The sequence below is a fragment of the Natator depressus genome, chromosome 10 (genome assembly GCF_965152275.1).
Source record: "Natator depressus isolate rNatDep1 chromosome 10, rNatDep2.hap1, whole genome shotgun sequence".
In the NCBI taxonomy this organism is placed as follows: domain Eukaryota; kingdom Metazoa; phylum Chordata; order Testudines; family Cheloniidae; genus Natator; species Natator depressus.
In genome coordinates this window covers 34,922,923-34,942,865 of record NC_134243.1, presented here as the reverse complement: position 1 = coordinate 34,942,865, position 19,943 = coordinate 34,922,923, and the positions used below count along the sequence as shown (strand labels likewise).

General features: G+C 45.2%; 1 protein-coding gene across 4 annotated transcripts in view; it reads right to left on the bottom strand.

Annotated features, from left to right (window-relative positions):
- Positions 1 to 273: 273 nt before the first annotated feature.
- RAB11FIP3 (RAB11 family interacting protein 3) overlaps positions 274 to 19,943 on the bottom strand; it is a 166,005-nt gene continuing 146,335 nt past the window's right edge. Inside the window, exons 8-15 of one of the 4 annotated variants that reach the window (XM_074965711.1) lie at positions 17,154 to 17,247; positions 13,984 to 14,087; positions 12,643 to 12,783; positions 10,898 to 10,979; positions 7,602 to 7,739; positions 6,508 to 6,663; positions 5,572 to 5,712; positions 274 to 4,138 (exon numbers count right to left, since the gene is read on the bottom strand). In XM_074965711.1, the coding sequence (XP_074821812.1) occupies positions 4,025 to 4,138; positions 5,572 to 5,712; positions 6,508 to 6,663; positions 7,602 to 7,739; positions 10,898 to 10,979; positions 12,643 to 12,783; positions 13,984 to 14,087; positions 17,154 to 17,247 (970 nt within the window). In that variant the 3' untranslated portion in view covers positions 274 to 4,024. The remainder of the gene's footprint in view (positions 4,139 to 5,571; positions 5,713 to 6,507; positions 6,664 to 7,601; positions 7,740 to 10,897; positions 10,980 to 12,642; positions 12,784 to 13,983; positions 14,088 to 17,153; positions 17,248 to 19,943) is intronic. The other 3 variants (XM_074965714.1, XM_074965713.1, XM_074965712.1) reach the window with 3 other exon arrangements.

Below are 19,943 nucleotides of genomic sequence, written 5' to 3'. Positions count from 1 at the left end.
CCTCTGCCAGCCTTGAGATCGGAGGGCCAAGGCCCCGTCCTGCTTCTGCTGGAATCAATAGGCAAAACTCCCACGGGGCAGACTCACGCACACTCTGCTCTGTTACCCTGCATAAATCCACAGTAATCTTGTGGAAGTCTATAGTGTTACTTCCCATTTCCACCATGGTAACAGCAGGATTTGTGTCTCGGTGTGGCGATGCTTTCTGCTGCTAGTAGAGCAGTAAGGCTGTAGTCACTGTGCGCTCCTGGGGCTTTTACACCAGGCCTGGCTAACAGGGGCAGGAAACGCCTCGCCGAGTCTGCCAGGCCCAAAGGAAGCTCACTCTTTCCTAGGTTAATAGTGATTTTCAATGCTCAGCCACTTTTGCTTTTAAAGTCTGTGTCAGCATTTACGGGGTTATGACAACAGCATCTCCCAGTCCTTCCGTCCTCTGCCATCCCTTCCTTCCTAGGGAAACAGGAAGAAAAAAAGCCCCCAAAAAAGAGTAATGGTAACAGCTTTTAATTTGACAAGAATCAGTACATCAGTTCAGACAATACTGGTTTTGCTTCTTGTTTGGAGTTTCCTTCACATACCAGCAGGGAGAGGGGAACTTTGTCGGGGAGTACAGTTTTCCCTCGGGGCTTAAAGCATGATCAGTGTGCAAGTCAGTGCTTCTTTTTTGTTTAAAACTCTTTTCCCGGTGATTTATTTACAATTACAGTACCTCTTAGTGATCAACAGAAAAAAAATGTAAACTGGGGATACACGATCCCAAGTTGAGAAAGGCAGATCTCTGATATTTATATATTTATACATATATATATATATATATTTATTTATTTATGTGTATACACAGATACATTTCTCTCTTCTTTAAAGTATTAAAAAAATTGATCAACCTCCATTCTATAAAAAATACCTACTCTACAAGATAGAAAAATTTCCCTCTTGAAGTATACACTGATTTACACCCAAAGTTACTCTGGAAATATACATTACGTGGCTTCTTCCCGCAGGCTCAGGGAGGGAAAAGGTCCACAAGGGGGCAGCTTAGAGACTGAATGAGCAGGAGCTCTTGGCTGGCTGGGAGATGCTACACAAGGGTGTGGGGAGGGAGAAGGAAGATGATAGCGGCTCATTGCTCAGGTGTCCAGGAAAGAGAGAACGCAGCCTTCGCTGGAAGGCAGGTTGTCTCATCTCTCTCAGCAGATATTACAAAAGACAAGCCCAAGGGTATTGTGTGTTCACAGAATGCGACTGGGGATTTCTCGAACATCCCAATGAGACTGGAGCTCCAGCCCCTGCATGCGAGAGATGGAGTTGAAAACAGTGACCTGCTGCCATCTCTCCCTGCAGCTGCTTTTTCTCTTACTTTAGATTTCAAATGAAAAGCTGGGTAAGTCTGGGTTAAAGACTTAATAGAAGGCAAACCCAGATGATGGACATTTTTCACAGGCATCCCATGAAACTGTCTCTCCATTAGCATGGGAAAGACAAGGACTGTCAGCACCACTGTGTGTTTTTGGGATCCCCCAGCTATCCTCACTCACGCAGGCTCTTCACCCACCTTAGAGACATCCCTTGGGTCAGCATGAATCAAGTTATGCAATTTCTTATGCCCTGAAGAAAGCCATCTGGGACCAAGGGCTTCTACTCTCCAGACATGGAATAAAATAAAGGAGAGATGCCTGCTCAGTAGTTGCGATGGTCTAACGGGATATTAGGTGAGCGAAGGGGCTGTGGTGTTTATCACTCTCCAACTCTCAGCAGAGGGAGAATTTGGATCTGGGTTCCCTGGACTAGCAGCTCAGATGTCCCAGTCCTATGAGCACATTTATGATGTTCCAGTGCAGACCAGTGCACCAGGATTTTCCATATTTTGTACAAATTTGGGATTCAGCCCGACTAACAGGGCCCTTCTAAAAGCTAACCAGGTGATTTAAAAATGAAATCACCCCCGGTTAAAACAGAAATCTGTATATTCAACATGCTGACTGTGCCTGGAACCAGGATGCCTTTCGGTTACAGGTCAAATGGATTTTCAGCCAGCGGCGGGGAATAATTTAATATTGGCTCCTAGAGCATGCCGGGGTCTGATGACAAGTTTTAACAGGAAAATCCAGATTTCTTCGGGCCAAGGAAAATCAAAGCCAAGGAAGCTGGATCATTTGGGTGTGTGCTAGCCTGGAGGTTGTTCTGGTAGCCCGAGGTGAACAGGCGCTTTTAACCAATGCCTGTTTTTACTTATGGAATGATGCATTGTATAGGGTTTAAAATGCATTAAATCAGATGAATTGTACAAGGCTTTTAAAATGGCATTTCACACTGAATGGGTCTGAGGTTAATATGGTTTTTGAGTCTCAGAGGCCTTCAATTTCAGCCTCTAGTCAAATTGTACCCCTTAGCTTCCCAGCACCACCTTCACTGGGGTTTAAGACTCGGTTGCAACCACTACACTGCAGGCGGCCTCGGTTGTCTAAGAAGTCAAAACAGCAGCCGCTGGTCCCTTGTTTAGAGCCACTAAGCTACTCAATAAACGCGACAGCAAGCCAAGTGCATCGCAGCACAAGAACGGGGAGAACCCGGGCACTGGAAAGGGCTCTACCTCCAGTGTTGCAGACCCCACCTCTGAATGGATCATTGCAATACACTTCATGGTAACACTGGCATTCATGCACACAGAGGACAATGGCGGAGGTCCTTGGCTCTTGAAACAAGCATGTGAACAGTTCGCATTGGTCCCCTCTGCTAAAACTTACTCTGTTACACCACTAGGGGACCAGCCTGAACAGCTGAGTGCCCACTTATGGCTGAGCACTACTACGGCTACATGAGTACTGCGGGACCATACAGCAGAAGTGAGGAGGGCATAACAGCTACCAGGCTGGCTCCAACGCATGCTAGTTAACCATGAAGAAATCACAGCGCTTCCTTCACTTGCTCAAGGAAACAGCATGATAGGGAGCCCTTGTCCTTCCATCTACAGCCGTGTGGCTTTCACCACTCCCACTAATTGCTAGCTTACTGCAGTCCTGTCCAACTCAGGTCCCACAGGCTTGACAGAGAAATGCTAACATCTGATGCTGAAGGAGCATGCCACAGAAGAGGAATAGGGAGTGCTGAAGATAGCCACCCCTCTGTATTGTGAGAGGAATGGAGCCAGATGAACAGTGAATTTAAAGAAGATGCTGTATGTGTAAAATGTTACCAAGCCAGAGAACAAAAATACAAGTCCCGAGGCACGTGTCAAACTCCAGTTACGCCCCATATCAAAGACGGCCATTCCCCTGCCCCCTTCCTTCCACCTACTAAATGGAGAGATCTCATCTAGGGTTCCTGCATGCAACCCCCATGAAGGGGGGCGCGAGATGATGCTAGCTGTGCAGCCTGAGGGAGGAACTTTGCACTAAGTTCAAAAACATTCTACAGGTGTGGAACGAACATTTCTCATTCACAGATCTGCCTCAGTAAGGGTGTCCTGGGCACTTTGGCAAAGCAGATTTCTGGGCTGTGCAGGGGAAGGCAGGAAATTATCTCAGAATTCAATCAACTAACTTCTCCACCCCACTATTATTCTCTTTTCATTACATTTTCAGCAGGATGAATCTATACACGGCCCTGTATTTTGCTTAACCCCTTAGACCTATTCCCCACCTTTGCGTCAGTAGGGATTTCAGGGTTACATATTGCGACAGTTCCAGTTAGCATTTGTCAGCCCCACTGTTTGAAATGTTCCATTAGCAGGGAAGCAGGTCCTTTCCTTTCCTTCCCCACTCCTGCTCCACGTTTTGCTCCATTTATTCTCCAGATTCCCTTTCACCTCTCAAAGCCAGCAAGGGTCTTGAAAGAGAGTCCAACAAAAGGCTTTGTTGCTGGTTTTCTTTTTCCCCAGGGCACTGGATTAATTCACCCAGTGATCTGAAGTGACACTTCATGTGGCTTCATGGAGATCAAAGACATCCTAAGTCTCTCCTTTGCCTCTCAGTGCACCAAGTCCACCCCAGAACAGCAACACACAGTCTGCAGCTCTCGGCTTCCTTTACTTGACTTCCAGGATGGATGGGTTGGTTTCCATGATGGCCACAATGATCTTGTCAATGTAGTCTTGCAGGCGGAAGTTGATCTCCTCCTGCTTTTGAATTGCCTCCATGAGCTATAGGGGAGGAAGAGGAGGAAGCTGGTTACTGACAGATCACAAGTCAGGGCCACCTAGCACAGATTTCTTTGCAATTTTCACCCTTGGACCGTTTGCTCAGCAACAAAAATACCAGAGTCTGCTACAAAGGGTTCCTTTGTCCCTCTAGCTGCATCCTGCACAAGCTGCGTCCTGTGTCCCGCTCCAATTTTAGACTTAAGAGGAAAAACTGCATGTATCTTAAAAGAGCTACTGGTGACACATTCGTTCCCGTTCCTGTCCAGCACAAACTCCAATGAAATTTACGTCCTCCCCAAAACCTGGCTTCAGCTCCCCCAAATCCCCATTGTTCTAGCTTCTCGTTTCTCGTGGGGGAATGCGGGTTGGCTGGGGAGGCCATTACATGTTCTCTTCCGCTCTCTAGCGGTTCTGTTAGTGGAAGGTGCTCGTCTGCCAAAGTCAAAGCTAAGCCACAGGCTCATGCTGAATATTAATGTTGTGGGTCCTGTTTTCAAACCTGGAACCTCAGATGGCCAAATCATGCTTCCAGATGCACATATCAGGCAACCAAACACCTGTTTTAGGCATATGACAGTATGCGGACTTCAGCACTACAGTGTGAAAATTGAGCTCGTCACTGAGTTTCTCTAGGGTTTTGTGTTTATGGAATGAGTCTCACAATCCCTTATACTCTCACCTTTCACATGAGAGAACGCGGGTTCTTATACCCTTAGACACCTGCCCCCATGGACAGACAAGGTTTACTCCAGTGCTCTTCCTCTAGCTGCCAGACAATGGCTGTGACTTGTCCCAAGAGAAAGGAACATTGCATGTATCTCACTCAAATAGCAACATTTACTGTCTCGCTTGGCTCCTGCTGGTGAACTCGTCTCTCCATGTGTGCAAGTGTCTGAGGTACAGCTACATGAGAACTTGGTACAACCACCGGGGAAGGGGGAGAAGCATAAAGAGCACAGCCATGACAGACCCAGGTTCTCAGTCCTCCACCAATCGTAAGAGGCTAGATTGAGATTTCTAAGGTATTAAGCAGACAACTTATGTAATGTTCTTTACATTATCCTAGCAAGGGGGACATTACCTCATGAACAGCCCAGCTAGCGCTTGGCTATAGCCTTGTCACGGTGTGCACCACCATCTTAAGGAGTGTCTGGTTTCTATGGGAAGCCATGACCTATGGCGAGTCAGCATCTCTGCAAGATGGGCCCCTTTCTAATTGCAGTGGAGCTGCAGAAAAGAATCGCCATGGCTCTCAGTGGGATCCCTGGATTATCAGTAGTGATCTCTACTGCAGAGAGAGAGCCCTTTCAGCTCCTTCCGGGCACATGCAGGTGCTTAGGAGCCAAGAGTGGGGATTAAAGACATCACTCATGCTAAACAGGAAGTGGTTTGAGGTAAACAGGAATACACTTTCTCTAGACACCACACAGTACCTCGTCTCTGGAGACCGAGCTGATTTCTGCAGCCAGGGACTCGGAGAAGGAAGCTGAGAAGAGGTTCTTGGCTCCCTGAATGCTAAGGTTTATAATCTGTCCATTCAGCTCGTCATTCTGTTCTTTCAGATTGCGGTTATCCTGCTCACAACAAAAAACAAGAATCAGGATGTTCATAATTCACATTTCTAGAGCCCCACAGACGGCAGGTACTGTAGCAGCTTCACAAAAGGGGTGCTCTGTATTTTATAGCTGGTAGACTAGAGGCACAGTGAAGTTAAGTGAAATGGCCAAGGTGCCCTGGTGACTAAATGGCAGAGCAAGACCAGAATACAGCTCTCCTGACTCTTGTACTACCCTGAGCTAGCAGAGCCCTGGGAAGCTTTACTCAGAAGAGGAGCGAATACATACAACATGCTGGGGAGATTTGAACCCCCTTTTGCTCTGACCAGATTGATCTGCAATGGATCAGCGTTTCACTGGGGTATCTCCAGAACGCCTCCCCTGGTCCAAGATACTGAAGTGAGGCTGAAATCTGTGCCTCGCCAGCCAGGGAGATCGTGTTCTGCAGTCCTCTGTTGAGCTGAGAAAGGCGAAGCATTCCCCCGCCGTGAAACATGCTCACGTTGTCCGTGCTACTTGGGCGGGCTATGGCAATTCTCTCCCAGAAGCGGCTTTTAGGCCAAACAGACATGGTAGCTGTGACTATAGTGCTGAGATTTCTCTCCAGTGCCTCTCCTATTTCCCATACACAGTCCCAGCTGTACTTTGCCAATGCTTAATCATACCTCCAGTGGCTAAAGAACAGGCTGGTGCAGTCCCCAGAGTCTACGCCCGGTAGCGAGACCGGACATGACAGTCCAAGCTGCTGCTGTGGTGTTGAATTGATTGGTGTCTAGTAGCCGAACCAACACATCGCTCCCACCACCCCAGTACCTGCTTGAGCCGCCTAATCTCTTGCTCCAGCTCCGTCTCCCGTGTCCTGCTATTGTACTCTTGGAGACCCACGCTGCTGCTTCTGCCTCTTCGCTGCTCCGCTTCAAGTTTAAACAGCTGCAGGTGCTCCAGCTGCTTTCGGAGGTCCTCAATCAGCTGCAATGCAATGAAGGAGAGCGATAGCACCAGAGGGCCATAAAGTGCCACAGCGCTAAGCGTGGAGTCAGCCTCCCTGCTGCACCAGAGAGGTGCGTGAGGTGAGACAGCAGGAGGAGAGAGAGAATGGTGGGTCTGAAGCGTACAGAAATCAGTTATGTTCTCAGTGTTGTTATATTCCTGTCCTCCCCCTGTTAACACTGGCTGGGCCCAAGTTCCTACCTCAGGCCTTTGCCATTACACCTTTACATCCAGACAGAAATATGCCATGTTGAGCAGGCTGGTGAATCCTGACTTGTGCAGGCCTTCGAATGTGAATGCAGAGACACACTGGAGTGAATTTTAATGTACATGAAAGCAAGGGACTAGGTACAAACTGATGCCACACACAGGGCAGGTGCTGTGCCAGCTCCCGCTGTCCAGCTATGCCAATGCACCCCTGCAGACTGTCTTGCAACTAGACACTGCCAAACAGCAGTGGTTTGAAGAGTGGCAAACAGCTATAACAAGATGATCAAATACACTTTCACCTGTTACTCAATTTAAATCCCCGTCGCTGGAGCAAAAAGGCAAGAGCTGTTCCACCCAGCTGTGTCCATTGTAACTGTGAACACTAGACACACAAGCATGTGGAAACGAAAAAGCCTTCAGGTTAGGGCAGCTGAAAGCATCAATTAATTTCTCTCTCTCTCTCCAGTTCATTGTGTTTCTTCCATTTGGCAACAGCAGAGGCCACATTACGCTGATAACAAGGTGAATTCATGGTGCAATTTGTATCTAGGGTTATCGAGGAACTAGACTAGCACTGAGCCCTGTTTACAGGACGCAGCATATTGACCTCTGGCGAAAGTGCTTGTAAATAGCTGCAGTTTCTGCTGAGGGCTTCAGGGAGAAGTGTGTGGACAGGCTGAATGGTGTCAGCTGTTCACTCTGCTCACCTCCTGAGTGGACTCCTTCTCCTTCTGGAATTGGTGTCTCTCATGAGTCAGTTTGTCTCCTATCTTCCTCTTGCTTTCCTGCTCCTCATTGAGTTGAGCAGTGAGGTCTTCTATCTCATCTAACAACTTCTGCTTCTCCTGCAACAAAGTTTAGCAAGATGAAATCACAAGACCTTCCCCACAGCACGGCAAGGCCCCTCTCCTGTCATTCGGAGAGGAGAGCACATATGCACATTGCCACATGGGAACATTCTTTTAGCCAATGTGCATTAGTTTGGACACTTTTGCCTGCTGTGCTTTCCATCTGTTGTCTGAGGACTTTACAGCCTCAGTGCTTTGCCAGCAGTAAACAAAATGCATCAGCAGAGTCAGGAGAGACACGTAATAAATGACTCCTGCCATAAGCTCCATTTGAGCAACCTCTTGCATCTGCACAGAGCCCAGATGATTTCAGTGACTCTGCAGGACAGAGTTGTTGCAGGACTGGGGCCTAAGTGAGGACTACCGGATGAAAATGACATCAAATCAAAGAAAAGGAGTACTTGTGGCACCTTAGAGACTAACCAATTTATTTGAGCATAAGCTTTCATGAGCTACAGCTCACTTCATCGGATGCATCGATGAAAGCTTATGCTCAAATAAACTGGTTAGTCTCTAAGGTGCCACAAGTACTCCTTTTCTTTTTGCGAATACAGACTAACACGGCTGTTACTCTGAAACCTATCAAATCAAAGGAATCCCTTAGTTTAAACAACAGCTGCCCTCTCAGAGAAGTTTACAATAGACCCAGAACTCTGATCTCATTAAACCCTTTTTTATCCTGAGTTTTAGCTGAGAATGGATTTCACAGAAAGCAAACAGACTATGAAAGAACCCGAGCAATGTAAATTAGTATCTAAAACTGAACTATACCCATGGATTTTCAGAACCCTTTTACTATTCTCCACCTTGGCTCAATGGTTGAACAGGGCAGTCAACTGAATTTGTTCAAAGTTTAAAACCACGTAAAACTCGTTATTTAACTGTGACCAGAGCCCTGTGAGTGACAAGGTTTCTTTATGCTGCTAATTTTCCCCATAGGATCAGCCCTTCTCCCCAGTGTGTCATGTGCTGCTTGTAAGTTCTAACTTGATTCCAAGTTTAAAGGTGATTGCTGGAGTCACCTATTTTTATACATGCCAAAATTGTCCCAAAAAAAAAAAAAAAAAAAAAGGGTCAGTGCTTCACGTTATATGCCTGGAGACGTGACCCAGTTTTCAGGAGTGCTGAGCGCCAACAGCCCCCAGCGAAAATTCAGTCACTTAATTCGGAGCAGACACTCATCTTTGCCAAATGTGTTACTAGTTTGTAACATGCATCGATATTTTCTGTGATGAAAGGTGCTTTGTCAATGTGAAATAATATTAACAACAATCAGGAAATCGATGTTTCAAACAAAAACAAAGGAGACATCCAGTTTATCAGCAGGGGGTTGCATCCTCCATGGAGAGCTAATTGCATCTGTTACTGCTCATTAGCCACATTAACGCTAATTTAAGCTAAAACAGAGATGAGCAACACCACGTGATGAGGAGAGGACAGTCAAGAATAAACACGTCTCAGGTGGTTGAATGCACCTAGGAACCCTCACAATTTACACCCTTTCTCTCAGATCTAGTGTTGCTGTTTGGGAATGTTGTTATTGTATGTTACTAAATTATATTCTTTATATAGCATCTTTCCTGCTGGGAAAATCTCAATACACTTTATAAACAAGATCTCAATAGAGGAATCACTGGGTGGAGTTTTACAGCTTGTTTTATGCAGGACCTCAAACTAGATCAGGGTAGTCAATTGTTTTTTGTTAAGGTCCAAATTTCTTGGTCAAGGTAAAGTCAAGGTCCAGACTCCAGAAAAAGTTACACAAAACCAACAACAATAATGATAATAAGTAAATAAAAAGATTTTGGTGTCCATTCAAAAGCATCTGGCCGTCTGGATTTGGCCCACAGTCCACCTACTGACTATCCCTGGACTAGATGATCAGCATAGTCCCTCTGGCCTTGAAGTTTATGAAGCTACGAAAAACTTGGGGGCCAAATTTTAGGCCCATGAATCCATCATTTAGGTACCTAGATCAAATCTGATTTCTTCAGGGAACCTTATATATTGGCAAATAAAAGACAGAAATTAAAATAAATTTAAAACATTCCTATTATATTACACACCAACACAATACATCCATACTCCATTACACACACCCCTTTCCGCACTCATACAAGTTAGTGTAAAATGTGTCCTCTGCTAAAACTGACAATTAAAAAATTCAACAGTGATGAAGTCTCCCATGACATCCCCTTCTCAGTTACACACACAGTGGAACCTGGGTATTGTGACACAGGAGGAAAGCTGACAATCATTTCAGTGCACTGCAGCGGGAGAGTGTCTAACCTGTTAGGGTGAACCTGTGTGCACTGCCAAGTTTGTGAGTAAAGCTTCCCTACAAGAAGGTTCCACCGCCGTCCTGCATTATGTTTTCAGTCAGCAGGACCCAAGCTGGAAATGACCTTCCCCACAATTTGCCACAAGAGGGCAGAATTTCATTCATAAACAGCGAAGAAATTGATACAGGTACCATACATAAGGCAACCAAAAATAGCAGCCCTGCTTGTTTGCCTGTATGAGGTTCTATGGGCAGCTGACAGGATTACTGCTGAAGTACATGTAGGACTGCATTGCCTCAGAGAGGTTGGTCCTGGGTCTACAGATTTCACAGCGACAAACACAGTGACTCAGTCAATATCTATAGCACTACGGCCGAGCTAAGGCCCTGGTTTCTATTTAGGGTAGGACTAGAGGAGGAAATGGCTCCTTGCTTGTTACACATAACTTGGGACTCATACAGGTCTTTTGAGCAAACCATTCCATCTCTGCTGTTTGCAACTGGCACTTAGCCGTGGCCAAAATTCCTGATTCGGAGGGAAAACCACAGCGTGCTCTCATTCTGCATGGGCTACGCTGCCTTGGAAGCTGGGCAGAACACAGGTGTCAGTGACTAATACACTTACAGGTTAACTCGAGGCAAGCTGGAATGTGCACTGCAGAGATGCTAGAGTCTGATATACTCAGGAAAGCCAGCAGTGGGCCAGGGTGCTGAGTCACAGTGGCATAATTAATGCCACGTCCCATGCAGAGATGCACATTCACGCTTCACCGCTAAGGAATCTCTGGCACAGAACAGATCCCTCAGCCTGTTTTCAAACACACCAAAGTATGAGCCTGAAGTATCTTTCTAGGTGAGAAGGCTCTCCCCTCACCTCCTCCAGCCTCTCGATACTGGCTTTCAGACAAGGGACGCAGGATCTCAGCTCGCTGTTCTCGTCCTCCAGCTGCTGCAGTCTGTGGCAATGAATGAACACACTTAGAAACTCTGCTACCAGAGCCCTGAGACCGGAGAAAGTCATGCAAGCAGCAAAAAATAATAAGAGCACAATAGTGAAGGCTGGAGCGTGGATGTAGGACTGAGGATGGACTCTGCCTTTGTCCGCCCCACTCCTTCTCACCAGCAATCACGGGGAAGGAAGAGACATCTACCCAGACTTAGCTGGAGTCATTTGAAGCCCTCTGCCCAATTTTTGCCTGCTGTGACTGATATCTCACCCACAAGGGACCAGGCCATCCTTCAGGCTCAGCACTGACTACCTTCATTGCCCCACAGTAGCAAATCCCAGCTCTGGGCACAGGCTCTTTGCATTCCAATTATTTCCCCCCATTTTTGATGCCTCTCCTCTTGTTATTTTTACCTCAGAGGCCAAGTACCAGGGATTGGCACACAGCAACCAGGAGGAATCCAGAGATGGCCTCACCTAGTGCCCCAGGTTCAGATCTCTCAAATTCACATGGGTATTCTTCCTCCCATATTATCTTCCTGGTCCTTTCTTGTCAGTCATGGCCAGTTAGGACTGAGCAAGAATGGAACATTCTGCATTTGCTGAATCCCTAGTGAAAACCACCCAGCCAGAGAGAAGACACCCCTCGCCCAGGAAAGGTTGGCTCTGCCCAGGAAGCCAGCCTGAGGGTGTGGGGAAGCCTACAAGCTGGTTACTGCCTGATGAGATCAGTCACTAGGAGCAAGGGTGTTTGTTACTTAAGCTGGTTTTTCAGCTCAGCTCTCCCCATGCTGCTGTTACTATTCCTCTGGGACAGCCCCAGACAGTGCTGTTGCTCTGTTCCTTCTAGAACAACCAAACACTGCTCAGATGCTTCTGTAACTGCTCCTCCCACTCGGGGCTATTCAGGCGGAGGAAAGCTGTAGTCCTCGCCTTGGGCTCATGCCTGTTGAAGTCAAAGGCAGAACTTCCATTGACTTCCCTAGGAGCAGAGCAGATACTTTGCATGTCTTTGTGAAGCCGACTCGTGTGACAATGTCAAACTGAGCTCCAGGGACTAGTCATGCCAACGGGCAGGAGGTTCAAGTGGACACCCTCGTTATTCTCACCGTTAGGGGCAGATCAAGAGGGAGCATGCATGAACTAATGCATCCAAATGGAAAGTTCTCTCTGGCTGGAGACAAGTGTCACTGATCTGAATCATAGAATATCAGGGTTGAAAGGGACCTCAGGAGGTCATCTAGTCCAACCCCCTGCTCAAAGCAAGACCAATCCCCAACTAAATGATCACAGCCAGGGCTTTGTCAAGCCTGACTGTAAAAACGTCTAAGGAAGGAGATTCCACCACCTCCCTAGGTAACGCATTCCAGTGTTTCACCACCCTCCTAGTGAAAAAGTTTTTCCTAATATCCAACCTAAACCTCCCCCACTGCAACTTGAGACCATTACTCCTGAAGAGGTGGGTTAATTTACTACTTTGGGACAAAGTTACAGAGGAAGGAGGTAGTCAAAACCAGGGTTTAGAAAGACATGGGGGCAAGCTTTATGGGAGGCAGCATAGCCATGGCTGGAGTTTATTCTGGAAACTCACCCCCAGTTGTCTTCTAGTTGTCACTGATTAGCGATACACCCCCAAAGTTTCACCATGTGGAGGATATGGTGGCTGTACCAACCTGGCTTGCAGATTCTCAATCTCAATACTCTTCTCTCTCTCCATCCTGGTCAGGAGCTCTCTTTGTTTTCTGATTTCCTCCAGGAGTGTCTCATCTGCTTTTAACTCTTGTTCCTTCAGCTGTTCCTCCAGGGCATTAGCTCTTTGGAGAAAAGGAAAGAAGGGGTTTAGCCAAGTCTGACATTACACAGCTGTCCTACTGACATTTGGATATTTTACGGAGTGGGATGTCCTCCTTTCTTTTCACCCTCCTCCCCTCTTCCTCTTATTGCAAAGCCAGTAGAAGACACCATGGAGTTTGAAGATCAACATAAAAGGAGCAGCATCTGTACAAGACAAAGAACAGGTACCTGCAAGACACTTACAGGCACCTGGGAGAAAGCAGGTAGCACATCCTCACAACCACCCAATCCCTGAGCACTCTGTGATGCTGAACCGCTTGGAAGCCATTGCCTATTTGGCATTTAAATCACTGGAAACCCAGGCAATGGATACTGGTATCTTATCACAAGTTTCTACAAGCCTCAGTGGTCACATTAAAACTAACCAAAAGGAGGAAAGAAGAGAGGATTGAGAAGAAAACAAAGTAAAAGATTTTCTTAAAACTTGTGTCTTAGTGGGTAGCAGAGTCAGGGTACTGCACAGAATAAGATACTAAGGCTAATTACTCCAATTAATTATTTATCTTCCTTTTCACCTGGGTTTGTAGTGGAGTATGAAATTCACACGCCACTTATGGGTAATTCCTTTGGGCACCAGCATCAGTGATAATTGTATAGCTCTAGGAATACAACATTTGGCTGTCTGCATGTTGCCAATAAATTAAGCAGGGCCTACATAATGATTATTTAATTGTTGCAGAGAAATATTATAATACAAGACAGAGAAGGGGTTTAATAGATGTTGGGATTTGCAAGACTTGTAGGATCTTATAATAATTTTAAGTTAAATCAAATCTAGGACCTAAAGAAAGTGACCACTTCCCTCTAAATTCTCAAATCACAAGTGGAGTGTGGAGGGTTATTTTTCCAGGCCACATCCATAACTGGCAAACATTTTTAATGTCACATGGTTCTCAATGGAGCACACAAGTCTCAGAAGACATTCAAGCAGTGGACAGATGTTTGTTGCTAATCTACTCACTCAAACCTGTCCTTGGAAGCAGGTGAATAAATAGTGCATGAGGGTCTATGAAGGTCTATGAAGGTCACTTCGTGTGCAATACGTTTGTGTGTGTGAGAATTCACACCCCTCTAGTACACACTGCTGCACAGTGCAGACAAGCCCTTAGAAACGCCTCATGAGGATATGTTTGCTCCTGTGACAAGCCAAATGCCCTCACCTGTGCACCAGCTGCAGGTTTTCCTGCTTTAACCGACTGTGCTGCTCTCCATTTGCAGCTGTGTCCTTTTCCAGCTCTGTTACCCTCTTCTCCAGGAAGACGACCTGTGCAAGCAAGAGAGAGGATTCAGTTACCAATAGGTTCTTTCAGCTTTATTTCTCTTTCTTAGAAGTGCAGGCCAAATGATAGCACTGACAAAACTCAAATGCAACAATTGAAGTAATAATTGAAGACATTTAATTGGTTGCCTCTAACTTGAACTGTATCTTGCTTGACTTTGAGAGTATCATGTATGTTCTGTGCTTCATCATGTCTCACCTATAACTGCTGAAATGTGCCATGATCTAGAGGAGGTGACCTCATTCTCATTCAAGAAGTTTACAAGTAGGCATTCCATTTTGGTGTGTCTCACAGATTTTTAAAAACACAGTTTGCACTTTGCTAGAATTTAGCTCCTAAATTTTAGAAGTGTTCCATAATACTAACACAGGGCCAAATGCTTCACTGGTGTTTCTCCTTTGAGGAGAAAGGCCACTTCAGTGGTCATCTTCATTAAGTTTTTGAACATGTGGATCTATCAAGCCAGATCCTCAGCTGGTGGAAATTGCCATAGCTCCAATGGAACTGTGATAGCGTATACCAGCTGAGAATATGTCTCATGCTACCTAAAAGGGACAAAATGTCCCGTTTGTCCTTTTCACAGATGGAGAGAGACAAGGAAAAAGGAATAGACTATTGCCAAGCCACAGATATTAGAAAGGGGACTCAAGGGCTGGTTTACAACCAGAAACTACCTTAAGTTCCTTTTAAACATTGACTAGATTTCACTTTGATGGTGTCCCTTTAAGAGACACTCCTGCAGAGTTGCACGAAACAAGCTGGATACATTATAACTTTCCTTTGGTTATAAAAATCTGCATTTTAGGGGTCTGAATGTTAATTTAGAATTATTCCCTTTCCTCCCCCCCAAGTTACATAGCTCCCTGCTCTGCTCTCAGCCTTATTAAAAAAGCAACGTTACATATGCTATCCGCAATGTGTCCTTCAGACCTTTCAACCACTCTGTCAGACTGCGGCACTCAATGTTGCGACACCATCACTACAGCTGCAGTGAAGAGGGCTGAGAATTGTCACTGCATTTGATAAACAAGCAGGAGGTGGGAATACTTTCCTAAGGACAAACTATCTATTTGTGTAAAAACTAAAGTCATGATTATTGAGATAAGAACAACAACAAAACAAGTAACAACTGATTCTTTTATTGGATATGCCTAAAAATGAATTTTACATGTTACTTTAGAGTGAAGGACAAATGATGAACAAATCTATACTAAGTCCTTGAATCTGGGGTATAAACCAAACCCTGACAATACTCTAGCCAAATGTTTCAAACCTGGGTGCCTGACGTAAGGCTACTAAATCTATATTTGGGCTCAGAGTGGCCAGAAATGCTGAGCACTCACAAATCCCACTGAGGTAAAGGGGAGCTGCAGGAGTTCAGCACCTCAAAACCAGGGCACTTTGAAACAGGAGTGAATTTCAGACATCTAGGTGTGAAAATTTTGGCCTGTATTCTTCAAAGAGACAGTATAAATGATACAATTCTATAAACTATTGTACTAAAGTGCTGTCAAATGGACAAGTAATGTGTATATGTATGCATATATATTTATTTCTCTGTCATACCCACAACTCCACACGTCTTCCTATTCAGGATGTCAGAATTAAGCAGTTTTAAAGAGGTATTTTCACATTGGGGCAAACATTTATACAAAGCACAATTCACTTGGCTTGGAGTTTTCCATATTCCCTCGGCTATTTTTAGCTACTGATGTTTGAGTAAAGCTTTCCTTTCCCAAATGCAGTTTCTCCTCCTCCTGCCACATGATCCTTTGTCCATAAACTCCCCAGTAAGTTAACGTGGAACTAAATAGAGATGTCACAAAGCCAGCATTTATAGCCTCGCTGCAGGACAAATTCTGAGCAGAACAGGCATGAGTGAAAGACAGGAAGTCCCTGTTTCAAGTCAAATAGCTTTGCTTCCTAGGAAGAATAGCATTAGACAGCCGTGTATATAGCATTATGAAACAATTACAAAATAAGTTGATTTAAAATATATTTCTCAGTATTAATATTGCTCTATGAATGGTTATAATGACCAACTGCAAATACAGTGTATGCAAATATTGTATATCTTACCACTCATGTCAGTGACATCATTCATTCAGACTAAGGCCATGTCTATACGTACAGCACTGCAGCAGTGCAGCTGTACCGATGCAGCCACACCATTGCAGTGCGCCTGGTGAGATGCTCTATGACGACGGGAGAGCATAAAAACCACCTCCGTGAGCGTTAGAAGCTATGTCGGCGGGAGACTGACATAGTACTGTGCACACGACCGTGTATGTCAGCGTCACTTAGGTCACTCACGGGGGGTGGTTTATTCACATGCCAAGCGACATAAGGGAATCTGACATAGACTGTAGTGTAGACATAGCCTGAGACAGAGGGACAGACCTCTTCCCCCTGCCAGTACTGTAAGAGGTTATGGAACACAGAGCATTGTTTAGTAAACTGTAGGGGGGCAGGAGCCGCCACAAGCCATTTACCATGAAGCAATCTTCAGCACAAGCTGTGCAGCTCCAGCTTCAGCTTAACACCCACTGAAAAGATTGGAATTCGACCTCCCAACCCGAACACAGGAACACTCTGCGCCTTTTCTGATCATTTTGTCAAATCACAACCCCCAAGACAGTACAGAATGCTCTGAGTTAACCACTTGTCCCCAGTAGTTAGCTACCCAGTGTCAGCCAGCATTCAATAATAGCAAGTAATTAACACCTTGCATTTCCCCAGCAACTTCTGTCCCAGGATCTCAAAGCATGGTAAACCATTATTTACTCCATGCAGGAATGGGTACTCGGCTACCCTTTTCATTAATGAGTAGGCTGATGCACAAAGAAATGCCTTGCCCAAGAGCACCCAGTGCATCAAAAGACAGAGCCAGGAACAGAACCTGGGTATCCTGTTCCCTTGGTTTAACCACCAGGAACATGTGCTCCGCCCGCCCAAAGGAAAACCGCTCGACCTCAAAGATAAGCTTAGTAGGACACTCAGACGCTATGCCTCCATTAAAACTTCAGAGGCAGCTGCAATAGCATTCATACCTTGTCAGTGATGTCCTCATCTGCATATTCCACGTGGTCACGGAAAGGTTCTTCCATAGCATCCACAGTCAGGGTGCCCGTCTGATGTAAGTGCCTATATCCGAGACAGACCAACCCAACCCAAAGCAAGATGACCATTAGAGAGAACATTGCAGAAGGCAAAGTATCATTTCTTATACAATTCCTCTCAACTCCCCACCCCTTCTCCTGCAGGAGACATTAGGACATTGCTCTCTTTTGGGTGACAGTAGGTAAAGATGATGAAACCAGGAGGCTGGCCTGGCAAAACAGTGATTCTATCGAGTAGTGGGCCTCGCTTTCACCAAATGAGGCTCTGACAAGCCAACAAGAGTCAGCATCCCACAACACCTCGGTACTGCCGAACTACGGGACAGGAATCTTCACTATGTTTGTGACTTTTAGTGAACAGCACCTGGCTGTCAGAGGGGAAACAGACAAGTAGTGTTGGAACTTGGTGCTATCACCTCTTATTCTTGCTCTTTGGAATATGGAAAGATAAGAGTTTACTTTCCCCACTTCATTTTGTTTTGAACTTAATACTTATATTCCAGAGCAGCAGGACTAAAAGTACTCTGCTCTCCCCAGAGATACAGCCAGAAAGGGATGGGGAGTGAATTGAGCTTGTTGTGAAATACACACTCAACTTCAGCTCCCCAAGTGGGAGACTAGTAAATCATTAACCATGGCTTGTTACATTTGGGTTTTTGTTTTCTTTCAAAGGACAGTGTTCAGAATCAGTCTAGACATTCACCCTGTAAAGTAATGACGTGTTCTGCAGGAGCTGAGCGCGGTATTCCATCTTAGTGGGGGTGGGAAGGGGGAAAGCAGAATTCTTATTACAACCTTGAATAATTAAACACAGGACTTACATCAAGAACTATAGATATAGAGAGAGCTGAGGATACACGGACTATGGTTCTACTGGCTCTCTCTCTGGAGCTTTTAAATGAGTCTGTAACCAGTTAGTAACATGGGTATATTATGGCTTGTGTCCCCAAACATTATGATTAATACACTGTTAGTAGCATAGGTGGTGGAGATGGGCGGAAGGGGAATGGGAGGAGCAAAGGGCCATTACCTCCTCAACTTTTAAGCAAGGGGGACCATACCCCCACTTTTGAGAATCTGAACTTGGCAGGTCACAACAAGGTGGGGGGGGCAGGAACACAGCCCCTCCCTTGGCCCTGGACCAGAGCATGGAAGCATTATGATGGAGGGGTAGTATATCAATGGATTCTAGCTACTTAAATAGTCACAAAGTATTGAGCATTCTCAAAATTAAAAACCATTTCTTGATGAGGCTCCCAGTCACAAAAGATGATGATGGTTCCTTTGGTCACTTCTGCTGATCCAAGGGAGTTAAAAGCAAACAGAGCTAATCTTCTTTAAGCAAGTAGCAGCCTAATTCTTAATTTGGTCTTTAAGTACTGACAACTGGCCCTTCAGTATGCTGACTACTATTCAGAAAGAAGGCACAGAATGGATCCTCTTAGAGTTTTAAGATAGGTCAGCTCTGCTTTTTTACCTACTGCTTTCTACAAAAACATTTAATATTTTGAACTAAAGGTCTGGGACACATCCTTGGAAAACGCCTCAGTGTTGGATGACAGTGTCAGTAAGATGTCAAGCACACCATGCAAACCAGGCAGAATGATTATAAAATAGTCATTGACCGTAGAGAGAAAGGATCTCTCCTACTGAAGAAATTTGGGGTTTATGAACTACAGCCCCGTTTCCATCCAAAAGCTATTCTGCTCTGGCCCCATCAGGAAGGTGTATGCATCCAGTCAGAATCAAGACGAGCTGTGGTTTTTTTAAAAGCATCACAATATCACTGAACGACTTTATGCTCTTAATGAGAGCTCAACAAGTAGCACATGGAAGAATAACTTCCCAGGAAGAGGTCAGTTTGCTTAAGCAGAGAACCTCTGAATTTGTGACTCTGACTCCAGCCAAATTTCTAGGTATGACAATACCTAGAATTGTGATCTTGGATCTAGTACTCCAAAACTTTAAAATATCACATGAGAACAAACAAGAATCAGAGGATGGTGAGGGAGCAGCTTAATCTTAAATTAAAACTCCCTGATGGTATCTGAAGCAGATGGAAGAGAAACAACTTAATTGAGTGAGAGAGTGTTCAGAACCTCTGGAATCACACAAGGTCAAATTATAAAGACTAGTCTAAAATAGGAAGCCTAGAAATGTGCCTGCTAGCTTAAAACCACTAAGAAGCAAACAACTTTCGAACAAATAGCTTGAAAGTGAGAGTATGGGAACCATGAAATGTAATACTCAAGACATATTTCCTCAGCAGCGAGAAAGAACCGAGTCTGGAAACGTTTGCTGGTTAGAGGAAAAATTAAAAAGAAACAATTTGGGAAAACAGCTGGAAAATATTTCCAAAGGACTCCTGATCTGCTGAAAGCAGGGCAGAGAAACTGCTTCCCTGGGATAAGCCTGATTTAGACCTAATCTCCAGCCCTTCCCTTGATTCCAAACCCAAGAGATTCACGGGGAGTGAAGATTTCTTGGAATTTGTTCCAGAGCTCAACTGACCCACTCAGGAATGCCACTAAGTAAAGAGACTCCTGGGATCAGAGAGTACACATTTCTAGAGGGTGCCAAATCATCACACAGACTGTTCAAAAGACCAGCCCATGTTTCCCAAACATCCCAACAGACGTGAAACTAGAGAGACCTGGAAACAAAAGAGTGCATGTAAGAACAGCAGAAATACCAAAACCTTCCTCTCCCTTAAACCCTCTC